The sequence below is a fragment of the Lipotes vexillifer genome, unplaced genomic scaffold (assembly GCF_000442215.2).
Source record: "Lipotes vexillifer unplaced genomic scaffold, Lipotes_vexillifer_v1.1 scaffold717, whole genome shotgun sequence".
NCBI lineage: Eukaryota > Metazoa > Chordata > Mammalia > Artiodactyla > Lipotidae > Lipotes > Lipotes vexillifer.
In genome coordinates, this window is record NW_006798707.1 from 28556 (window position 1) to 54629 (window position 26074).

The 26074-nt window shown below is 39.2% G+C and overlaps 1 protein-coding gene across 1 annotated transcript in view; it reads right to left on the reverse strand.

Annotated features, from left to right (window-relative positions):
- Positions 1-14428: 14428 nt before the first annotated feature.
- The window catches only part of ASXL2 (ASXL transcriptional regulator 2), a 130608-nt gene continuing 118962 nt past the window's right edge, over positions 14429-26074 (reverse strand). The window contains exons 11-13 of the mRNA XM_007470793.1: positions 23686-23791; positions 20627-21344; positions 14429-16912 (exon numbers count right to left, since the gene is read on the reverse strand). Of these exons, the coding sequence (XP_007470855.1) occupies positions 14429-16912; positions 20627-21344; positions 23686-23791 (3308 nt within the window). The remainder of the gene's footprint in view (positions 16913-20626; positions 21345-23685; positions 23792-26074) is intronic.

Consider the following 26074-nt stretch of genomic DNA (forward strand, 5'->3'; position numbering starts at 1 on the left):
TTGGGGTATAATTGCTTTACAATGGTGTGTTAGTTTCTGCTTTATAACAGAGTGAGTCAGTTATACATATATATATGTTCCCATATCTCTTCCCTCTTTGTCTCCCTCCCTCCCACCCTCCCTATCCCACCCCTCCAGACAGCCACAAAGAACCGAGCCGGTTTCCCTGTGCCATGCGGCTGCTTCCCACTGGCTATCTACCTTACGTTTGTTAGTATATATATGTCCATGTCTCTCTCTCGCCCTAACACACCTCACCCTTCCCCCTCCCCATATCCTCAAGTCTGTTCTCCAGTAGGTCTCTGTCTTTATTCCTGTTTTACCCCTAGGTTCTTCATAACATTTTTTTTTCTTAAATTCCATATATATGTGTTAGCATACGGTATTTGTCCTTCTCTTTCTGACTTACTTCACTCCGTATGACAGACTCTAGATCTATCCACCTCATTACAAATAGCTCAATTTCGTTTCTTTTTATGGCTGAGTAATATTCCATTGTATATATGTGCCACATCTTCTTTATCCATTCATCCGACGGCGGGCACTTAGGTTGTTTCCATCTCCGGGCTATTGTAAATAGAGCTGCAATGAACATTTTGGTACATGACTCTTTCTGAATTCTGGTTTCCTCAGGGTATATACCTAGTAGTGGGATTGCTGGGTCATATGGTAGTTCTATTTGTAGTTTTTTAAGGAACCTCCATACTGTTCTCCATAGTGGCTGAACCAATTCACATTCCCACCAGCAGTGCAAGAGTGTTCCCTTTTCTCCACACACTCTCACCATTTCTATTCTACATTGTACTACAGGTTCTAGCCAGTGAGGTCAGGTAAGAAAAAGAAAGGTTATCCAGAATAAAACTTTTTGTCTTTGGAGATAACAGTCATCTATAATCTGATGGAATGTACAAAGAAGCTAATAAGTGATAATAAAACTAATAAGTGAGTTTAGCAAGGTAGAATACAAAATCAGCATAAAAATATAAATTGAATGTTTTCCATCAATTATCATTTCATCATATCTACCAACTGATACTCAAAAATTGTGTTGAAGTTGTTAATTGAAAATATTTTTAATTGCCACTTACAGTATCATTAAAATTTTTTTAATGTAGGGTTAAATCTGACAAAAGATACAAAAGACTTATTTACTGAAACCTATAAGACACTGCTGAGAGAAACTAAAGAACATATAAATAAATGGAATAATGGGTTGATGGTGAATTACTGTTAAGATCTCAATTCTCTCTAAATTGACATATATCATAAACACAATCCTAATCAAAATGCTGTTTGTATAGAAACTGACATCCGATTCTATAATTCATATGGAAATCAAAGGACTAAATAAAATAATTGGAAAAACGGGCAAGAGTTGAACTGACACTCCATGGAAAAAGGTATATGGATGACAAATAAGCACATAAAAAGATGTTCCACAACATTAGTCATTAGGAAGATAACATTACACACTTATTAAAATGGCTAAAATTTAAAACACTGACCCAAATGTTGACGAGGATATGGAGAAACTAGATCTCTCATACCATTGGTGGGGATTTAAAATAGTACTACAATCACTTCGGAAAATATTAATAGTTTTGCAGCTTCTTAAAAAGCTAAACATAACACCTACCATATTGTCCTGCCGTTCCACTCCTAGGTATTTGCCCAAGAGAAATGAAAGCATATATCCGTACCAAGAGTTGTACATAAACGTTCACAGTGGCTATATTTGTTAATAGCCGAACACTAGAAACAGCTCAGATGTCCACTGACAGGTAAATGGATAAACTGTAGTGCATCCACACAATAGAATACTACTCAGCAATAAACAGAAACGAACTACTCATACAGGTGACAACACAGATGAATGTCAAAATAACTGTACTGAGTGAAAGAAGCCAAGCAGTAAAAAATACATACTGTGAATTCCCTGGCGGGCCAGCGGTTAGGACTCCGTACTCTTACTGCCAAGGGCCTGGGTTGAATCCCTGGTCGGGGAACTAAGATCCCACAAGCCGCGCAGTGCAGCCAAAAAACAAAAACAAAACAAACAAACAAAAACATTCTGTATGATTCCATTTGTATAAAATTCTTGAAAATGCAAACTAATTTGTAGTGACTGAAAGATCAGTGGTTGCCTGTGGATGGTGTCAGCAGGGCTGGAGGGACTACAAAGAAGCACAAGGAAATTGTAGAGGTGACAACTGTGTTCATAATCTTGATTGTGGTGGTAAAATATGTCAAAACTTATCACACTGTATGCTTTAAATATGTACTGTTTGTTATATATCAGTCATACTTTAATAGAACTGCTAAAAAAATTTAAACAGTAGGAGAACTAGGAAAAAAAAGCAGGGGTTAAATTTTTTTACAACGTATTGTTAAAAGGCTTCTTAAGCACATCATGAAAACAAAAGTCTTTAAGGAAAAGGATCAATTTAATTACAGAAAATTTAAATGTTTCTGTATGGCAAAACAGACTATAAACAAGAATGGGGGACATGAAACTAGGAAAAATATGTGCAACAAACATTGCAAAAATGAATATCCTTATTATATGAAGAACACTGAGGAAAATATGGAACACTCTAAGCTACAAGGACATATTGTACAGCACAGGGAATATAGCCAATATTTTATAACTTTAAATGGACTATAATCTATAAACATTTTGAATTAATATGTTACCCACCTGAAACTAATATATGGTGAATCAACTATATCTCAATTAAAAAAATGTTTTTAATGGAACACTCTAATAGGAAACTTGAGGGAAGTCCTGTTGAGACAATTCACAAAGAAACAGAAATAGCTCACATAGAGGTATTTGACTTCACTAAAAGATTTTAAAGCGCACATTTAGATCAACAAAAGATGTCCGCTACAAGAATTCTACTCTTCAGTAGAATTGCTTAATATGTCAGAGGAGGATGGTTAATAGTTTTGCTTATTTTTAAAAGTGCTTTTTGCTTCTTGTCATCAATTCCTGGTAACCTTCAGCACTGATGATACATTCTGGGTTCCTGGCTGTACTAGTTGTACTAAGTCTGGGTTCCTGGTTGTACTTGGTTCTATTCTCAGCTGTTAACTTCTTAGGTCCAAGGACACTTTTCTGAGTCATTGCACAAATGCATTGCATTTGTCCATGTGCAGAAACATTACTATACATTCAATTCTGAAGGTAGTTTTATACGACCAATAAAAGGAACAGTCTAAAAGTGGGAAGAATAAAGACAAGAGTGAGAAGGAGCTAAAAGGCAGAGCTTTATCTGTCAAAGTGCTAAGGCCTGTGGGCACAAAGATTTTAAAGTAAGACCAACATAAGGTCATTTCTTCCATTCTGATTTCTCTTAAGGTATGATGCAATGAGTCACAGAATTAAGGAAGAGCTTTGCTTCCTTCAAAGATACATGGCTTCTTCTAAGGTCATCACTAGTTTCTCTAGTGCTACAGGGTCTTTTTTAACTCCATTGGTGGAACTTACATTCTTTATTTCCTTAAAACCTTTTTAAAATAAACATTCTTGGGACTTCCCTGGTGGTGCAGTGGTTAAGAACCCGCCTGCCAATGCAGGGGACACGGGTTCGAGCCCTGATCTGGGAAGATCCCACATGCTGCAGAGCAACTAAGTCCATGCGCCACAACTACTGAGCCTGTGCTCTAGAGCCCACAAGCCACAACTACTGAGCCCACATGCTGCAACTACTGAGCCTGTGCGCCTAGAGCCTGTGCTCCACAACAAGAGAAGCCACTGCAATGAGAAGGCCACGCACCACAACGAAGAGTAGCCCCCGCTCCCTGCAACTAGAGAAAGCCCACGCGCAGCAATGAAAACCCATCACAGCCAAAAATAATAAATAAATTTATAAAACAAAAAACATTCTCATGTTGTTCAGAAAATGTCTCACAAGTTTTATTTCTCTAACCACTTTGAGTTTCGTTTTGCTTTTGTTTTCCATTGTGGTAAAATACACATTAAAATTTACTCTTTTAACCATTTTTAAGTGTACACTTGGCATTAAGTACATTCACATTGTTATGCAACCATCACTACCATCCATCTCCAGAACTTTAAACACTAACTCCCCATCCCCCTCTACCTTTATTCCCTGGCAACCACCATTCTACTTTCTGTCTCTAGGAATTTGACTATTCTAGGTACCTCATATACGTGGAATCATACAGTATTTGTCCTTTTGTGTCTGGCTTATCTCACTGAGCATAATGTCAAGGTTCATCCATGTTGAATTATGTGTCAGGATTTCGTTCCTTTTTAAGGTTGAATAATATCCTCATATGTATATACCACATTATTTATCCATTCGTGTTGTTTCCCCTTTTAGCTATTGCGAATAATGTTGCTATGAACATTGGTGTACAAATATCTGTTCCTCCTTTCATTTCTTTTGGGTGTATATCCAGAAATTGCTGGATCATAAGGTACTTCCGTTTAACTGTTTTGAGAAGCAAACTGTTTTCCACAGTGGTTGCACCTATTTACATTTCCACCAGCAATGCACAAGCATTCAATTTTTCTACATCCTTGCTGACATTGTTTTATTTTTTGATGATCAATATAGCTATCCTATTGTGTGTGAAGTTGTATCTCATTGTGGCTTTGATTTGCATTTCCTTAGTGATTAGTGATGTTGAGCATCTTTTCATGTGCTTATTGGCCACCTGTATGTATCTTTTGGAGATTTATCCAAGTCCTTTACTGAAGTCCTTTATTCAAGTACTTTTTAAATTGGTTGTTGGGTTGTAGGAATTTCTTATATATTTTGAATACTGATTTTTAAAATTAAATATATGAAATATTTGCAATTACTGATATTTTCTCCCATTCTGTGGGTTGCCTTTTCACTGTTGATAATGGCCTTTGATGCACAGGTTTTTAATTTTTAATGAAATCCAATTTATCTTTTCTTTTGTTGCCTGTGCTTTTGACATCATATCCAAGAAATCATTGTCAAATCCAATTATGAAGATTTCCCTATTTTAAGAGTTTTAGCTCTTAGGTCTTTGATCCATTTGAGTTAGTTTTTATACATGGTGTAGAGGAAGGGTCCAATTTTATTCTCTTGCATGTGGATATCAGATTTTCCCAACATTTACTGAAAAGACTGCCCTTTCCTCATTGACTTCTCTTGGCACCATTGTCAAAAATCATTTGACGGGCTTCCCTGGTGGCGCAGTGCTTGAGAGTCCGCCTGCCGATGCAGGAGACGCGGGTTCGTGCCCCGTTTCGGGAGGATCCCACATGCCGCGGAGCGGCTGGGCCCGTGAGCCGTGGCCGCTGGGCCTGCGCGTCCGGAGCCTGTGCTCCGCAAATGGGAGAGGCCACGACAGTGAGAGGCCCGCATAACGCAAGAAAAAAAAAAAAAAAAAAAATCATTTGACCACATATTTGAGGGTTCATTTCTGGGCTTTCCATTCTATTCCATTTACCTCTATCTCTGTCTTTATGCCATTACCACACTGTTTTGATTACTGTAGCTTTGTAGTATAGGTGTCCTTTTAATTTTTGAAATACCTTCCCTCTTTATGGCTCATGTTGAGTTCTTTAACTCTCTTTGCATGTTGCCTGAAGAGACTGGCATTCTCTCTAGTACCCAAATTTAGCCAGGACCCAGGGACAACTGTGCAATCAGGTAGGGGAAGGGGAAACAAGCAGTTAAGTCATTCACTATGGTGTCTGGTTTCTTTGGAAAAGAAAAGGCACAGTCACTGGAGTAAAACTGTATGCCTTTATTACACATAAAATGAGTCATTAAAATACAGTTTGTCCATGTGCAGAAACATTATTATACATTCAATTCTGAAGGTAGTTTTATACGACCAATAAAAGGAACAGTCTAAAAGTGGGAAGAATAAAGACAAGAGTGAGAAGGAGCTAAAAGGCAGAGCTTTATCTGTCAAAGTGCTAAGGCCTATGTGCACAAAGATTTTAAAGTAAGACCAACATAAGGTCATTTCTTCCATTCTGATTTCTCTTAAGGTATGATGCAATGAGTCACAGAATTAAGATGGGTTTAAAAAAAATAGGTCATAGCACTTATGGCTAAGAGAAAGGTTTTTAATTTCTAGAGTTTCACTTATCATGTACTCTAGATCTTTCATGGGTTCTAGAAATTTCGTGAAGTCTCTAATAACAAACTTGCTCTTCAATCAGTTTATTATCAGAGAACAAATTGTCAGGTCCTGCCCAGCCCAGAATCTGTCTCCTTATGCAACAAGCAGGTGACCAAATTTGAGACTCTGGAAGAGTTTCATTAATTTAAAGCTTGTTCAAAGTGATTACATATAGGTTCAGATGGGGTCACTTCAAACTGCTATGCCTGAAAACCTAAAATGAAAACAACTGCTGACTTGGGGTCCAAGACCAACTCCAGCATTCCCAAGCTCTAGGTATCTGAAAACACTGGTGTTTTGAAAAGAACTGACCCAAGAAATGTAAAATTTTATGTACCACACTTTCCGTAGGCAGGACATAGACTGTGTGTAAAATAATAGTTATCTTCAGACATTTTGACATTAAATGCATTGCTTTCTTATTGGGCTAATCTGAATTTTAAATATTAAGTATTTAAAAAGAGGATCCATGATTAAAGTTAATAAAGTGCTGACTCAAGTTGGTTTAATATAGTATTTATGAGCCAATGTTTGTGTCACTTAGACACAGGTGCACACTCCTAAATCCTGAGCAGTGGCAAAAGCTGTCACTAGATAGACAATATAGTTCAACAGAAAACTATTACTTAGCCCACAAAATGCCTCAAATCAAATTCCATGTTCCACTCATGGCAATTCATTACATTATGGGAAACCAAAACTTAAAAAAAAAAAATTCGGTAAAAGGGTAAGAATAATTCCAAGTTTACTTAAATCTATCTTAAATCCAGTCTTGGGTTTACCTTTCTTCTCTCCTAGGCACTCGATAGGTTTTGCAGTCAAGATGAAAGTCAGGATTTTAAAAATTCCCTTTAGTTTCCTTTGAGCTTGAAGAACCAGGAAAGTTGAGTTTGCAGTTATTCTTCAGGACAACCCACTATCTAGTCACAGCCCATCTCCACAGCTCATCATCTCTCTCTTCCAGGTTTAGTCTGTCCTTTTTGTTATAAGGAAATCTTTGTAGGGATTCCCTTTTTAGGTTAAGACTGAAAGATACACAGAGGTATAGAGATCCTTAGTTTATACAGTCCCTATGAAAGAAACCCAATCTTCTGTTTAATGTCACTAAGTATAAGGAAAATACAGGATATCTGCCCTCCTAGTTCCTGGACAGAGTTGAGGTGGAATTACATTACATGGTGGAATACACCTCATAATTTTTGACTAAAAGGTGAACATGGATATTTTGGAATACAGAATTCAAGTTGCAAATCCAGTAACCCAGGTAAGTAAAGTTCAATAATAAGCACTGACAAAATATATTCATTTATCCTTTTAAAACCTTTCTACCAGAAAGTCTTAAAGAATTAGGATTTAGGCCACTTTATAAGGGGTAGTGTCTGGCTGAAGCCTCTTTTAATCCAAGTTGTGACTTACAAGTAGAAAGGAAAAAAAAAAGTCAATTCTACAATATTAGAAGAAAAAGAACAGTAATTCTATCCATTATGGAGGGAAAAAGGGGATGAAATATCTCTAACAATTTTAAATGAATACACTTCCTTCTCACCAGTCTATAAGATGAAAATCAAGGTTATGTTTTTTAATTCTCTTTAGCTTATTTTGGGTTTGACAGGAAAGCTGCATTATTTACCAAATTGTTATTTGAAAGGGTTAGTTGAACATAAGATGAAGCATCTTTACTGACATACTGAACAGTATTCATTGAAAGGGATTGCTTTCGGCCTGATTTTCTCAATTTAGGTATTACCAAGAGATTCCTTGAAATTCTGATTAATCTCTAGATCTTCCAGTGACAGTTGTCAAAAAAAGGTAAATTTTATCAACCTGGCTCCTCAATTCTACACTGTAATTTCACGTAGGGGCAATGCCTTTCTTTTCTTTCTTCATGTTTTGCCAAGTGCCTCAAATGCTTCTATTTCGTAGTTCATTTACTCTTAAACTTCCAACACGTCTTGGGAAATAACATAGCATATATTACTCCTTGAGCTGTAAACTAGACATGTGCTGTATGGTTACTACTTTTAGGAAGACCTTTTACAACTTACATGACTGCTTTTCTTTACCTTTGCTTAACCAGAACCTTAGCACAGTGCTTAGCACGTAGATGTTCAAAAGGTATTTGAATTAGTGAAAAACATGACTTATGTACAAGAACTAGAAACATGCGAAATTTGATTTGTGAAGACCACTCTTGGTCACCTAGTGTTAAAAACGATGAACACAGGTTTCTAAGACTGTGATGGAAATAAAGGAAAGCTGGGGATCCCAGTTGAAGCTGTGTCGGGATGTACTGCTCTTTCTCGATTAACTGCAGTCCAACTATACCTTAGGGTCCTATGTCATTACCTGAATAAGAATTTTACTTCCTATGAGGTAGGAATAAATAAGAGTAAATACATATTAGAAATTGTGTGTGTGGGGGGGTGGTCTTTGTAAACAGTCATCATGAACTGGTTCACACACATTTAAATATTTCACCTTCATTCGTATCTACCATATATGGGAATTACGAGGATGCAGATGTTCCCTGAGACTTAAATTTTTTCCTTCAGAAATAGTGTATTTTCAGCAAAGATTTAGCGCTGTTCTCTTACACATCTAAACTACTTTCAATGTCTTTGGGCAGCCCTATGTTTGAATTTTCAATTTTTGAAAAATAATAAGGCCATCTTTTAAACAACATTCTTGGGACTTCCCTGGTGGTTCAGTGGTTAGGACTCTGTGCTCCCAATGTAGGGGGCATGGGTTCTATTCCCGGATGGGGAACTAAGATCCTGCATGCCACAGAGCCTGGCCTTATGGGGGGCGGGAAGCATTCTTAAGTATCCTAACTTCCAAAAATTGCTGTTTTTATCAGTTAAAATAACCACAGCTGAATTAAAAGTGTTTCATGGGTCATTAAGATATTCTTCAAACTCTGACCTTATTTCCTTTCAGGTCACCAATAAAGCTATATATTATTCATTTTTAAAGAATGGGCTATACGCCTTTATTCCCAGAGACTATCTAGGTATCCTTTTGCTTCCTCAATCATATCCTAAAACTAAATATTTACAATCACAAAATGACTTCTCTTGGACAGCAGGACTCTATTATCTCTAGGTATGGTTAACCCCCTCCTAACATTTGGCTCAGTCCTCATTTCCATAAACACCCTTCCTGACATTAGGGAGATCAACATTCAAGTTCTCTTAGCCCTTCTATCTCCAGATCAATTGGGAAGGACATAAAACTGGCTACAAAACTCACTTCTCAAAGAAGGGAAACAGAAAAAAAGTTTTCTATTATCTTCACGATATTATTTCTTCACATAAACCCTAAGGCCTGGAAGGTGGTGGAAGTGAATGTTTGCTAATGAATTATTAACCACTGTGGAGAAAGGAAAACCTATTCCCACCCGCCCCTCCCCCCCGAGATATTTTCTTGCCATTCTTTGTCTTAGAAGCAAACAATGGGCACATTAAAAAACAATGCACTGTGTTTTGTTTTGTTTTTACTTTCCCAGTAACATTAGGTGGTTAGGAGAGAGAACAGTTCAAGGGTGAAAGCAGAGACAGACATATTAGGAGAATTTAATATTTTTACTAGAGTTTTGAAAGAAATACGCTACCCTGATTTATCACCAAATTCCTCATTTTACTATCTTCTATTCAATCTGTTGGTAATCTTCCAATAGTAGTATAAGGCAACAACTGAGGACCCTTACCCACACCACTTTCACATGTATGTCAGACCTCAAGATGCACCGAAAACTCCAAGGTTTTTATTTCCACTTTAATTATCTTTTACTTAATAATAAAATGAAAAATAAGAATATATGAATACATACAATCTATATACATATATTTATTGCAAATACTTAAAATTCTTATGTAAAATGATTTTTCTATATTTGTGAAAAAATATGACTTTTTAAATGGTGTTGACACCAACTTCTCTGTACATACCCTCAATTCCAATGTTAACAATTCCTTTAAAAAGGCAAAAGACACAAAAGTTTAGCATTTACCAAACCAGTCTGTACAAATCTTTTAGCCAGAAGGAAAAAAAAAATAGCTTGTGGTAAATAAGTCAATTTTCTTTTAAAATAAAAAATAAACTCCCAAACTCTTCCCCTTATTGCATTTTTTTGGAAATAATCTGAGTGTCTTTAGAGTAACTTCCTTTGAAATAATTTGTGCCTTAACAGTGAGGCCCTACATTAAACATACCTTATATGAGAAATTCAAAGTCTCCCACTGTCACTTTTTACATAGATATTAAAATATATATTACTTAAAATATATTACTGGAAAGCTATTTTTAAAATTGATCTTTAATAGTTGTATCAAATGTAAAGCATTAAAAAAAATAAGTAACCAAGAATCTATGAAGGTCTTACTTCCAACTTTAGGAACTGTTTTACCTATTGTTCTCTTTCAATAGGTTATGTAGGTATTGAAACACGGTAGGAAAGATCCCTGCCTATCAATCATGTTTCTCGGAGTCTCTTTGGACTATTCTACAAATTGAGCTGCAAACTACCCTTGGCCAAGTTTTTTTACTTAGCACATTGTTGTAATGCAACAGGGAGACTTTTCTCTCCTTGCTGTGAAATCTGTAGGTCAGAGAGAAAACAACCCTGGTACTGCTCACTGACAATGAGCTCTAGAAACAAATAGTGATGTAATGACCAGAGAAGACCCCCTCATTGTAACAAGTAATTTCACCAAAGAGTTCTTGAAGGACTCTTAGGTGAAGAAAGGCAATAAGAGCAATTAGGATGGTAAACGGTCCAATTATTAATGTACGAATTTATGCCTTCACCTGGAAGGCAATGACGTCCTCCTTTGGCTATTTATTTAAATCTGTGATAACTCCTAAAATGTCTACACTGTGTGCCTTCCCAGCCCATGTAAGTATGCTTCCCCTGCCCCAAGAAAAATTTCCCATCTGCCAGACCTTATTCTTAAAGATGTTACATGGGGTACCACAGACAGCTTCAGTATCTTCAACACAGGGGTTACGTAGGGCAAACAACTCCAGGTTATTTGGCTTTATTTTCTGTTTAATAGGATGGAGAATTTTAACAAAAAATTATTTAAAATTTAGGGAGTCTTCTCTACTAGACAACTTAGAACATTCCCAAGTAAGACTGAGGTGATATATTGTTAATGCCACCTCCCCAAGGTGGCCTGAAGTGGAAGGTTATCTGAAGGCTTGAGAAGCATATGCTGGAGGCATAAGCATCAGGCATAATGCCTGACTAGTCACTGGAAATGGTGCAACTTAATACCATAAAAAGAAGCTTAGCACTTATTAGAAACATTTCAGACTGAATTGAAAGGTAAAGTAACTGAAAACCTAAGATAAAAACTGCTTTAAAGGTACTGGAATACCATATTCTAATAATTTAAAGGTTTTCTTGTTCCTACTGATTCATTTTCAAAAGGGCCAGATTGTAATTTTTCTTTTTTTCTTCTCAGCTCATCCAGCACAAGATGAATGACCTTCTATGTGAAACCGTTTTGAAACCAACTGATAAATAGATTGCATTCAATTTTCTACCAATCTAAGAGAATCTAACTATTCTCTCATTTAGTCAAGAGTGAGGCAGTGTACCTAGTTGACGATTTATTGAATATTTTATTAGCTGGGTATTATCTGTAAAGAGAATCTGGTGAATAGTAATGCTTAGGACCTATCTGCCAGAGCCTGGGTCAAGATGAATAGGCACGATATGGTTTGCTCTCTAAATGGACTTGAAAATCCCTGATGCCTTTCCTCCTTTCCTGGTTAGTCTGTCCATCCTCAGATTAAGAGAACCATGGAGGAGAGACTTTCTGTGATAGGAAAGGTGTGAAGAAGAAAAATCATTTTGAAAATCCAAATTGGTTAACTCGTGCTCACCGTAGGGTCGGTTCTGAAACAGTCAACCACTTCCGGCAGGCAGACCACCCCTCAGTCCTGCCACTCAAGTGGGGAGTGAGGAAGCTGGGAATGGAGAGTTTTAACTAGCAATAGGTCTTTTTAACACCCCCTGGGATTACCCAGGGCACTGAAAGTTTGGGAACAGAACCATGGTTTCTGACTCCTACTGGTTATTGGCTGGAGAACTTGCTCCTTACCCCTGGATCCTTACAGATTTCTTACCTCTTAGCTATGTGTGTGCTGGAAGAAAAAGGGAAGTTAGAAGGACATCAAATTATCTTGGTTGAAACTAGAACACAGATATTAATCCTGTATTTGCTCTGGACCACGAAAAACTCAGAAACAAAAAATAAAAAATAGAAGTAAATAGTTTCTTATGGGGCTTGAAAGTATTAAAAGAGTGTATGTATAATGCAGGAGGTGAGGTAGGGAGGGGTGGGTAGCAGAATGGGTGCAAAGCTAAGATTACTACTGCCTACTTGCCCCTAATCTGGAATGTGACTTATTTAACGAGTTTAAACTGTTCTGCAGGGGGATTCCCTGGTTGCGCAGTGGTTGAGAGTCAGCCTGCTGATGCAGGGGACACGGGTTCGTGCCCCGGTCCGGGAAGATCCCACATGCCATGGAGAGGCTGGGCCCGTGAGCCATGGCCGCTGAGCCTGCGTGTCCGGAGCCTGTGCTCCGCAACGGGAGAGGCCACAACAGCGAGAGGCCCGTGTACCGCAAAAAAACACCAAAAAACAAAAAAACTGTTCTGCGTTTTGTATATATCACATCCTGAATATTAAGTACAACTATGACTGTACTAGGTTGCACTAATAATATATGTCCTTTACATACATGAAATTAGGAGATTTGAAATCAATATGCAAATGATGCACATTGACAATCCCCAACTTTTAAATACCGAATTCTGGTAAACTGTAGATTTATTTTAATGTTCTTTAACCATGACCTAAATGTATGTACTCAAAAATTCTTTAGTCACTAGAGACAGGATTCAACATAAAGGAAACAAAAAATAAACAAAAACAAACAATAAAAATTTGCAGCTGATTTCTTTTCCTTTCTAGATGTTCCCTAAGTCATTCACTAAAGCCCCTTTACATTAGAAATTTCTAGTGTGTAGAGAGCAGTAGTCCAAGAAAGGGGACATGTTTTCTAAAACAGGAAAAGTGTCTGACTTTTACGGTGTGTGTGTGTGCATGCACGCGTGTATGTTCAGAGTAATATATAAGATTACTCCCATATTTCTCAGATGCCTGGGAGGTCAAAACAGGTTTAACAGAATGGGCAAATGTGGTATTAATGAGTTTTTCTACCTGTAGCAAAAGCTAACTGTAGAACATTAGGTAACAGGTTGGGAGAGAAGAGGATGAGAGGGCCTACTTTGTTTCTAGTGTTAAAATTGTTTTCCAAAGTTCTTTATGTTCAGTTCAACAGTTTCTGCACCTTTACTCTGCTTACCCAACGAAACACATAGTTCACATCGCCCTACCACTAACAATTTTCTGTTAATTTTATACTAGTATTTCAAACTTGTTTGTAAGCTCCCACGAATGACTAAATCCTCAGAGATTATTGCTGGAATTACTGCCCTGCACAGGTGATGGTAACCCAAGGGGCCCAGCGAGGCAAACTTTTCATGGACCATACACGCTGCTTCAGGGCAAGGGAGTGGGATTAGGGAACAGCAGGGACCCACAAACTGCAAGCAGAGTGCCTGGCAATAGTACTCATTTATGCAAGCCAAGAACCAAGTCAGAATTTTCAGAGTCTGAAGTACTGCCTGTGAAATTAATACCTTATCAAAAATTTGAACTTGAGAAGGCTCCATCTAAGGTAAAGGGACTGAGTAAACCCTGAATCCAAATCCTGTGAAGGCTGAATAACCTATGTAAAGCCTGCAGTCAGACAGTCAAGACATAATCAACATGAGTGGTCATTTCTTCAGACCATTCCCTCACTCCTTTCTTTTCCTAGCCTCTTAAGGAAGGGCAGAAGGGAAATCGCTTCCTTTCACCATGCATGGCATTAAACTTTTCAGTCACATGAAGTGGAACATCCATCTGAAGTCAAAGTAATACATTATTACCTAAACACCTGGAAAAATGTTAAAACAAGATGTGACATATTTACATTTTGTAAGTGCAAACTTGTCACAAATTCACAAAGTCTTGCTTGACTTGGACTTACTATACAAGGTGCTTTTCCTCTAAAATGTAAGATCTGTACTCTGTATTCCTGGTTAAGTAACACTTGTCTCTTAAGACAACTGAAGCCTAGTTTATTTCTGTGATTCCAAAAGAACTCAAAAACCACATCTGTCAACCCTTCCCCCTTCCTGCCTTCTTTACAGTGTGTTCTCCTTCTAGTCTCATTACCGAACGACAAGGCAGGAGACACACAGTTTGGAGGGGCCAATGCAATCATCGTGGCAGAAGGCTCCACACCCCTTGCACATGATCATGGCTTTCAATCGGCAGTAACATTTCGAAGGTGTGTCCTCTATGCTGTTCTCTTCAGGAAAGGCCTGAACAGGAATGGTCTGGCCGTGGTTGCTGGGATTCATAGCTTGGCTAGCAGGGATGGTTGTGACAGTCACTGAAAAGGACATGACATCACCGACATTGCTAGATACCTGGCTACAGTCAGGCATCCCCGGTACAGCAGAGTTATGGTCCATGTCCGATGAGGTGGAGACGTTGATCATGCCTCTGTAGCTTGGCCCAATCTGTGTGGGGCTTCCATACAGCTTTGGGGTTTGCAGTGGTGGAAGGAGTAGAGACTGATGGGTAGGACTGTCTGCAGGTAGAGGAAGAGCAGTAGAATTGAAAAGCTCAGGGCTGCTCCGCACAGTCTTACCTCTCACTGCATGAGCCATCTGCTTCTGTGCTGCCTGAATAAAATCTCTGGCTAGGGTCTTCTCATCAAATGTTTGGCCTCTAGTGAACAGGTAATTTTCCTTGCTTAAAGTGGTTTGCTCAGGCACTGGCATCTCTGCCTTCACATTCTTTTTAGCTGAACAATCACTGGTGGATAGTGTTTCTCTACTGTGGGGTCCTGAACTTGCTTCACACTTGCCAGAACTCTGGGAAGCCTGCGGCTCCTCCTTCACCATGACAGATTCTTGCTCATCACCAGTACTTTCCTCATCAGTATCATCTTCTTTACCGCTGCTACTATCTCCTGCTGCATTTTTACAATCTGCATATCCCATCTTCAAGGCCTCAGTGGGGCTACTTAGACAAAATCGGTCTTCGGGGTTTATAGAATGGGTCCTCCTAAGGCTCTCTGAACCCCGGCCATAGGTGGAAATGTTAAGTAAGTAGTGACCTGCCATTGCAGGCTTGGATGTCCTTCTGCCAGCAAAACCCAGCATAAACCTCTGGCTTGTGGAGATGTCCTCTAACTGGAAACCTGAGTGAGTGAAGTTGAACTGGGAGGGCTGCACAAACGAGAGAACATTCTGCCTCCGAACCCTTTGGATGAGTGTCTGAAGGATCTGATCTTGGGTTGCTTTACTTAGCCCTTCTTGGTATTGGTGTGTGTCAATACTAGCGTCCCTTAAATCCTTACCGGAAAAGAGCTGAAGGGGTCTTGGAACCTGGGGGAGCTGCTTACTTTGCAAACTTTTACCCAGTTGCTGTGTAGCTGGATGGGACTGTCTCTCATTAACCTCCTCTCTGGTGCTATTTTCTGTTACGCTGGTACCTGCGAGTGCTCCTATCATCATCCCCTTTTCCTCTTTTGTAGTTAGTGGAACAGTTTTCATTTCAACTTTGGTGAGAGGTTTAGGCAGAATTTGCTCCAGGGGAACATCTTTGCCTTGCAGCAGCTGAGTTACCAAAGGATTATTAGCAGGGATATTAGAGCTTGGCCTTGAAATGGGTCCATTCATACTCGAAGAAGCTCCTGGGGTCTTAAGGCTAGAAGCTGCTGGCAAAGTGCTCGAGGATGGAGCTGATCCAGTAGGTGCTATGGTTACAACGACCTGGGGTACAGGAAGCTTCTCTGAAGAGGCTGTTGTTAATAAAGATGTTAAAGGGGAGGGAGTCATGTCCACTGAAGCACTAGCACTTATCTCCGCTGAGGCTGGAGGGTTTGGTGTATTCTTACTAGAACCTGCTTTGGGCTCAACTGTGCCATCGACTGCAAAATGAATAGGTGAGGCACCTGCGATTAGAGCAGGATCTGCTGGAGCAGGAGGTGCTTTCTCCTGCCTACCATTACTGGGCCCTTGTGGGTGGCTAAGAGAGGCCACCGTGGCTGCTGCCCTGGTGGGATTCAGTTTTTCATTACTTACTTTCCCTAAAGCTGGTGGGGGTGTGTTAGCGTGGGCTGGTGACGGGACACTTGAGCACGCTCCACTGATGGCAGATGGTGGAGGCACTGAGGAGGTTTGCTGTAGTTGTGCTCCAGAGACACTGTGAGACTGTGCCTGGCCTGGGGTCTTGGTCTCAGATTGGGGCTGAGTCTCTGGACCACAGGGTAAAAGCTCTCTCGTACCTCCCCTGCTTCCAGTTCCTGCCAGTTCCAGTGTGGGGCCCTTTCCAGTTTCACTGACTCTGTTTGAGTCTGGACTCCCTCCTCTAGCAGTTCTCCTTTCAGCCCCCTCTCCTGGACCTTGTCCACCCCCTGGGCCAGGTCCTGGAATGGTCCCTCCAACTGAGGCGGCTGCAGCAGCTGCGGCTGCAGCAGCAGCTGCTGCCCTCTGTGCTTTGACCAGCTGGGCTTTTGCTTTGATGTCTGCGAGAGTTCTGGCTCCTGTTCTGTTAGGACTAGTGATGGAGATTGGAAAACGAGCCCTGGGAGAGACCTGCGATGTAGGAAACGGCATGGGGGAGATTCTGGAGACCGGGATCTGAAAGAATTAGGGGGGAAGAAAACAACAGAGCTTAGTTTTCATTTATAAGAGCAATCAAACTTCATTAACACAAATTCTGAGTAGGGTGAACCCTATGACAAGGACGGGAAGCCCGTGACTAAGAGACCAAACCATGGGGACAGCCACAAAGGTTTGTCTCCAGGATCCTTTCACCTCCTCTATTGGTGCTACGGACTCCCCTCCCTCGACATCCAATCCCACCCCAAAGCCTCAAACCTCTTCTTACAACACAGCTCTCTCTTAATGTCATTACTACTCATAACAGCTGATCATTTAAGATAGAGACCTTTCTATGGTATCTATTTTAAACTGTGTGTAAAAGCGAGAAGACAGAAACAGAAGAGATAAAGAAGTAGCACGCCACTACTGTATTTTACTTCTTCGCTTTACTACCGAGGTCCAGAGGACAATTCTTGTTCTCTTCTCTGTTACACACGCACACTTGCACAGCTAAGCACATAGGCTGAATTATCTCAAATAACAGAGGCTTCTAAACTGCACTGGAAGGAAGACTGTGTGATCCACTCTGCCCACCCACATGACGGGGTATGTATATAATGTCTGTAATGTTAACCAAAGTCATTCTCACCCCCTGCTGTGGAGCTTTTAAAAAATATACACCCTCTCAGTCCTGTCCCTAAAATTACAAATTAGAACTCCTAGAGAAAAAATGCATTTCTAGAAAGCTTCTTACGAGATTCTGATGCATCATTAGGTTTGAAACCACTGATTTTCATATCATAAAATATTATACCTGAAATGAATCTGACTCCTGTTCAAAACAATACTTTGAAAGCTACTGGAATTAAGTAGAATGAACCAGTATCTGGGCCTTTCTAATAGTTGGCAGAATTTAAAAGAGCCAAATAACTGTTACAGATGTCCTAGGACATGTAATTAAAAACATATTAAGCCGCTGAGCTCTAAGAAAATGCATGTCATCTTTCTGGAACTCCTTAAATTGAGACTAATGAAGTCACTAAAGATTTTTCATTATCTGCAATACCCATTTCTTTCTTTCTTTTTTTTTTTTGAAATTCTTCATTATTTTTAATTTTTTCTAATTTTTTAAAAAATTTGCTTGACAGGGTCTATTTCCAAATCAAAAAACAAGACTGTTCTTTTCCAAAAACCAGCCTTTAATTGTATCTATCAAGCATAGTGTTTGCTCTCCAATTGGTTACTTTAGGTTTTCCATTTTGCAATACCCATTTCTAAAAAGGTCAGCAGTCCTGAAGAACTCCCTGTCATTCAGAAGTTAGACCTCTAGGATTCTGTAACACCTGTCACAAAGCCCACATATTTCTCATCATGAGATATACTCAATCTCTCTCTTAAAGCTGAAATCTACTTTACATCCAACTGCACACAGTATTTTAGAAGCTGCCCAGAATAAGAAAGAAGCAACTGTTGCCCCTTGGTAATACCATCTAGAAGAGACAACTAATAGGGGGAAAAACGGATAAAACTAGAAAATTAAAAACAAGAAAGTAAAAAGCACAGTTGTACAGGGCAATCGTATATAGGGAACAAGCAACCTTACATTAGAATAATCTTGAGAATAACAACATATCCAGCACAATAAAGGATACCTATCATAATGACTGAATATCATTAATAACATGTTGATTAAATAAGGACAATCCTTAAGAGTGGTTAAAATAAAAAGTTTTAATGCTTAAAAAATGAGAATTTTCAGTTATTTACGTAACTAGTCCTATTACCCGTTTATGTAGAATAAATGAGATGTTATACTTTTTTTTTAAGTACAAAAACCACACAAGCTTTCTAGGCACTGATAACAATTCAACAATTTAACTTATTGAGAAGCCCTACCCTGGTATAGCAAAGGAATTAGATTCTTTCTGTTATAATTGTATACTGAATGGAAAATACATAATGTCTGTTTGAGTTGCCCATCTCCACATATACATATATGTACACATTTTATATTGCATATATGCATATATAAAATAGATATACGTGCATATATAATTTTATACACATGTACATATATATTTGTAATAAAATTCAAATTTTGTTTTTCTATTTAAGTTTTGTTTAAAAGATTTTGTTCTGTTATAAAATACATTAAGCTTTGTCTAAGAAAATGGGATTTGAGATAGGGTCTAAGGTACGAGCGTTACTAAAGCAACTTCTGGTGGAAAGTTTTTGGGGAAATGAGGAAGAAGTAAAAGAAAGGAAAGAAGTTAAATAACATTAACTTGGTCACAATGGATTTAAGTTTTCAGTGTAGAGTCTCTGGATTAGCAGAAAGATGAGGAAATAGAAATGATGGTTCTTACCCAGCGTCATTTAAGTAAAACCTAGACTATAACTCAGCTCTCAGGTTTAGAGATAAGTTCTAATTGACACGCATTAAAGAAAGGTTTCTCATATTTTTATAAGAAGAATACAAGTGATTATCATAGAACTCAGAATCTCTAGCAAAGCATGACAGTGTATGCTGATGGTAAAAAATGTCGAAAAAAAAAAAAGAAAAAGAAAAAAGGAGAGATTCCTAAGTGCTGAAATCACAAATCTTAAAATTAAAAAGTAATGAAGAACATCATACTATTATGGTGCAAAATGAGAGAGAGAAGTGTCACAGTGCATGAAACAGGTCAAGTACTAGTAACTGAGTGTTTCCAAGGGATATTTCCAGGTAGGACTTTGGTTAGTCTAAGTTGAATAAAAAAGGGAAAACAGTATTTCTATTTGGCTTATTTTGTTTTACTTATATTCTAATGTGAATGAATGCTACCCAGTGCCTGGGTTCATAGTAGACACAACAGTGTTAATAAATACTATTAATAAAATGAAGAATGAACTGCAAACTGATATTAGGCACAAGCCCAAGTACACACTGAGGTAGTGACACTGCTATAGAAATTTAAAAGATCTGATATGCAGCAACATAGGGGTAAAACACAAGTTAATCACATATCCTAAGCAGTAGAGCTTAGCAAGGCTATTCCATCTTACTAAGGTCCCTCAAGTGACCAGTGGTGACTCATGGCAGCCACACACATTTCCTTTAAAAGGTTGGAACTAAAAGGTAGTTCCAGGCTCTCAGGACATCAAATCAGTTATGGCAGCAATAATTAACACATTATTGACTGGGAATTTTTGTAGAAACTAATGCCTGTGGCCGTAATACGTCTCTAGTCAATAAAGCGTTAAATATCATGGCTCTTGATACAAAGATGTGATCTCTTAATCACATCAATGACCTCCTCCTGTTTATTATTATACTTATTATTTTGTCACATGAGACAAAATACTTTCCATAACTGTCTTAAAATACAAGAGTAGCCAGCAGGGGTGTGGGTGGGGGTGGATTGCATTAGATATTCAGATATCTGAATAAGCATTCAAACCCCAAAAAAGATCTGTGAGGACGCAGTTCTTTTATTTATGATTTTTTTAATTGGAATATAATTGCTTTACAATGTCTTAGTTTCTGCTGCAGAACAAAGTGAATCAGCTATATGTATACATATAAGGATGCAGTTCTAAATGCCTGTTTCTTAATCATTTTGCTCATGTATGACCACAGTTACATGCATATCAAATATATACAACTGCTTCTGCATTAAGAAATACCACAAATATGTGAAACTTAGTAGGTACAACCAAAAACTTAGTGTTCAGACCATCTTTCTTTGTCAATTCTTCCCGCTCTCTTACCTTGAGAGGTGGTACTTTCCGCACCTGGAACCTGTCCCCTCTACTGAGAAAGGGCTGTGGGGAGACTTGAAATGGCTGCTGGTGCTGGCGATTCTCAATGACACGTGGTCTTTTCTCCCAGCTTGTAGGGGCCTCTTCTTGGGTGACAGAAGATTTCCTCTTGAGGCTTTCTGGGCTGTGATCAGCCAGAGTTGATGGAGGCTCTTTCATAGTGGTCTCCTGTAGACCTGCTTCTACTATGGGCTTCACTACTGTTGTTTCTACCCCAGGGCTCTTGGGTTTGCTCAGGGATGTAACTAAAGCTTCTTGGCTTTCATTTTTGTTATAATTTGAAGTTGTAGTGAGATGATTCTCCTTCTCAGACTTCTGTTCAGCAGAGGCAACTGGCTTTTGCTCCAAGAGAGCCTCATCCTTTGGGCACTTGATGGGAGGAACGCTGCTAAGCTCATTTGTATTGGTAGCTGAGGAAAGGAGGGGCTCTGGGGATTTGGAGTTTGGCTGCATCTCATCTTGGCTTTCATGCTCTTCTTTTCTGACTGGTGATGGCAGTTGTAGTACTTCTTCTGTAGACACTAACTGGGGAATTACTGAGACTATACTGACAGGAGAGGCCTCTGAAGGAAGCATGGATTTTGGTTGCTCAGCTGGGGTTTTCTTTACTTTGGGATCGTTGGGTGAAGCTGTCAATTTCTTTGAATCTTCAAGGCTCAGGCCAGAACTAAAAGGTGGAAGAAAGAAATATTGTAGTTGAGAAATGGCCTATGTTATTGAATATATTATGAGATAACGGTGTATGGCAATGCCTAGAAGAACCTGTGACACTTAGTATGTAATTTTCATGTATCATCTTCACGGTTATTCATATTAGTGAAGGGTCTGGAGCCAGAGTGCCTGGATTCAGATCCTAGCTCTGATACCTACTATCCACGTAATAAGTAAGTGACTAGCCTTCTGTATCTCAGTTTCTTTAATTGTACCTGTGTTGCTATTATGAGTAACTAAATTAATGCATGTACAGTACTTAGAATAGCACCTAGCACATAATAAAAGCTCAATATAATGTTAATTATTATCACTTCTGCTTACAAAGGGGCTACATTGCCTAGAGGCATGGATCACAGACTACCCACAGAGAAGTTAAAGAAGACAAAGACCCATGTACCCTGGGACTGTGGGTTTGGATGGTGATCAGCTCTACTCTGCAGTACCTGTAGAAAGGCTGGCCCAAGAAATCTAAGGGACCCAGAGGAGACAGCAGGAGAGCTGGCTGTCAATATTCGCTAGAGGCTGAAAACGAGAACTCTGAGTTTTTGGAAAGCCTGTTTAAATTTCACTTGGTATAGCTCTAAAATTCTGAGATCAAGTGCCTCTGAGCTATCCTGGGAGTGAAGACCAAGTGAGACTTCCACAGTGTGGCCTGGCTAAGAGCTAGGCTACCCTGGTAGGCATCACTAGAGACTCCTCCTACAACAAGCAAAAACAAGATAGCCCTCTTTGGTGACTTCAATAATCAGTACTGCACCCCTGAGATGGAATGGCTGAGGACAAATCTGGACAGTAATCAAATATAGTCCTTCCAAAAAGCTGGCAAAAAGTAATAGCCAAAAACAGAAAGACCCAAGGATGGCTGTAATGCTCCATCTTATAAGGAGGGAATGAACAATATTTATGGAATAACTGCTACCTATAATAATGGTCTAAATGTATTCACCCTCGTTTCTGTAGAAAAGCTCAAAGCTCATACCAAGAAAGTAGAAAAATTGGTGTACGGCGCTCTTCATCTCATTAAGAATCACTTCTGAAATGACCATGAAGGGGATCAATGAACACTACATGGAGATAAGGAAAAGAGCCATTCGTTCTCAAGCTATGGTTATGGAGTATCCTTAAAGGCTGCCATTAGGTAGGAAGGGAGACTAATAGACAATTAAAACTCCGGGTGTTCAATTCTACTTCAAACAATACAGCTCCACTGTCATCTATTTAAGTGTCCCTGTTAAGATTTTTCTTTTCTTTTTTTTGGCTGCACCGCATGGCTTATGGGACCTTAGCTCCCTGACCAGGGACTGAACCCGGGGCACAGCAGTGAAAGCTCCGAGTCCTAACCACTAGAACACCAGGGGAATCCCCCCATTAAGATTTTAAGATCGTTTTTGTTAGGAAAAAAACTGACTCAGACTATAGCCCCTTGAGAAAAGGGTCGTATCTTGATTCAGCTATGAATATCTCCCAGTGCCTTCTACAGAAGAAAGGCTGTTTAATTACACGTTGAATACAATGGTCCACATTACAGGATTCCTTAGTGATTCTGGATAAGTTATCCTATTGTGGGATAACTGACTACAATAAAAAATATATAGAACTTCAGTATTCTTATGTATTATAAAGTTACTGGAAGAAAAACCAATCTATTCAAAGTAAGGACTCTAATTCAAGATAATAAAATCTTTTCTTTTTTTTTAATAAAAAAAAAGAAACCACACCATGTACAATGGTAATGTGTTAAAGTCAAGGACTGGGACTTCCCTGGTGGTCCAGTGGTAAAGAATCTGCCTTAAAATGGAGGGGACACAGGTTTGATCCCTGGTCAGGGAGCTAAGATTCCACATGCTGCGGGGCAACTAAGCCCGTGCGCTGTAACTAATGAGCTTGAGTGCCTCAACGAGAGAGCCCGTGTGCTCTGGAGCCCATGCACCCTTGAGCCCGTGTGCCACAACTAGAGAGAAAAACCCGCACGCCACAACTAGAGAGAAGCCCATGTGCCACAAGCAAGAGCCTGCACACCACAATGAAGAACCCACGCACCACAACTAAGACCCGACACGGCCAAATAAATAAATAAATATTAAAAAAAAAAAAAGAGTCAAGGATTATGAGTAATCCAACTCTGTGTACCTAAGGTTTGTAAGAAAAAAATATTTTTCTTGGTAAAAAAGAACTAGTGGAAAAAAATGAAGGAAACTGCAGACTAGATTTTCTGGAAAGGTAATAAGATGAAGTACCCCATGACGTATGTATAGGAATTAACACTGGTGTACAGAACCTATCTTGATATTTACCTCTGACCATAGTAGCTTTCAAAGAATTGTTCTTTCCAAGGCTCTACTTTTTTCTCCTTCTCAATCTCTTGTCGAATTCTCACCTGCATCTCAGGTGTAAACTCACCTGTATGTACCAAGGGGGAAAAAAAAGATATTCAATAGAAATATGCTATTTGTTACTTTCAACTATTTGTAAATCATGACAGACTCATGCAGGAGTCAGAATACTATCACATGAAAGTAACAGAAATTCCCCAAAATTCCTCACTGTAAGGGGAACTACCTAGGAGCCGTCAGGTGAAATAAAAACCCTTGCATGCCACTCCATGTAGTTGCCAGTGCGCAGCTGAAGTTAACTGGCCACTTCTCTGGGCCTTCCTTGCAGCAACCCTCACCTCTGCTTCAAATATCATAGTCCCTCTAGATTTCTTACAAACCTTGAGTCTGTCATTTCTTTTCCACTGGAAAAATAGTCATCTGGTCATAGGCTTTCAGTAAATAATGCCACTGGACACTTTATTATTAAAAAGTTCTGTTTCTCCAAGGCAACCTGTGTTTTAGGCCTTTTAGCTCTAACTGCATAATGAACAGTTATGGCCCTGCTTAAAGACATCTGAGGTTCCAGTAAAAAGGTAGGGAGTAGGAATTCCCTGGTGGCCCAGTGGTTAGGACTCTGTGCTTTCACTGCCGTGGGCCCAGGTTCAATCCCTGGTTGGGGAACTAACATCCCACAAGCTGCATGGTGTGGCAAAAAACAAAAAAAGATAAGGAGTTATTTTGGAGTTGTCAGTTTTCTAATTGTTCCAGAAACTGTACGAGTCTAGTGCCCTAGCAACAAGACACTCAATATGCCAAAGACCCAGCTGCTCTGAATATGCCATTTATTTTCAAAACTACCAACCACACCTCAATTCTTCCCACTCGATCAGTAGAGAACAATGAATGTGCTTGGTAGGCCATCGTCAAACCTGTGACTCAGATAGGCTGTTTTTTAATTCTCTAATGCCCAGGACATTAGAGAATAAGAAGTGGAAATGGCAGATTTGAAGTTTAAGACCTCCTGGGGGTAAGAAGAGGGAAAGGGAGAGTGCTAGAGGACAGTGGCTATCACAGTTCTACGCATATGAGTGGGAGAAGAGGGATCTGGCTGTCAGAATCTAACCCAGAACTTCTGAATTTCTGCTCTTTGGTTGTGTCTACTGTGCTTGATAGAATGAGGAATAAATAGTATTGAATTCTGTTCACATGTATACAGTGTTCAAAGTTTTTGCCACTCATGAAATATGATCGCATGACTATAGGTATAGCAGTGACTGTTCATATGCAAAAAAAGGGTAACATAATAATCAAGGTATCACTATTGATAATATCTACTTTTAAAAGTTGGGGAGTAGGGAACATAAATCCAAATTATTCTAAAAGAAAGTACTGGTAACAGGTATGTTTTAAAGTGCTCATGTGATTCTGACTCTTTCAGAAAAAGGGGGTCTCTGCTCAAGGAAATCTTTAAGAAAGAGAAAGGTTGAAAGTAATCAGTAAGAGATCCCTTCTACACAGAATTTGCCCTCAAAAGAAAAACAGGAAGGGAAAAGTCAACAACTACAGTGAAAAGTACAGATATTAAAAAAACCCACTGAAGCGCAGGCAAAACAAAATCATTGCTTTTGGGGCCCGGATGTCTGTATTTTAAAAAAATACCACAAGTTGGGCTTCCCTGGTGGCACAGTGGTTGAGAGTCCACCTGCCAATGCAGGGGACACGGGTTCGTGCCCCGGTCTGGGAAGATCCCACATGCCGCGGAGCAACGAGGCCCGTGAGCCATGGCCGCTGAGCCTGCGCGTCCGGAGCCTGTGCTCTGCAATGGGAGAGGCCACAGCAGTGAGAGGCCCGCGTACCCCCCAAAAAATAAAAAAAATAAAAAAATAAAAAATAAAAATAAAAATACCACAAGTGATTATAATGAGCAGTCAGGGTTAAGAACTGCTAATAGTGACTGATACTACATGCTACACAAACACAGTCAATCAATCACTTTTTTATGCTTTGTAATATACCCTCTATAAATCTGTTAGATCAGAATTAGAAACATGGCAAAGCATCATTCTTGATCATAACTTGTATTTATGAAAATGCTCTGGCTGCTACTGAACTGTATGCTGCAAATGGGTGAATTTTAGTACGTGAAACATTTCTCAAAGCAGTTTTTTAAAAAGTTCTTAGTTTTTAAGATTCTTTTTACTGTTAGTTTCGTTGAGATTGGGCAGCAAGAAACAAGTTATCTCACTGCTTACCAAACCATGATTCACAGCACCATAAAATAACTCTAATTCTATATTCTGCTTATTAAAATTTCAATTCTTAGGCATTAAGCTAGAATTAATGAAACAGAATCTTTAGGAATAGGGCC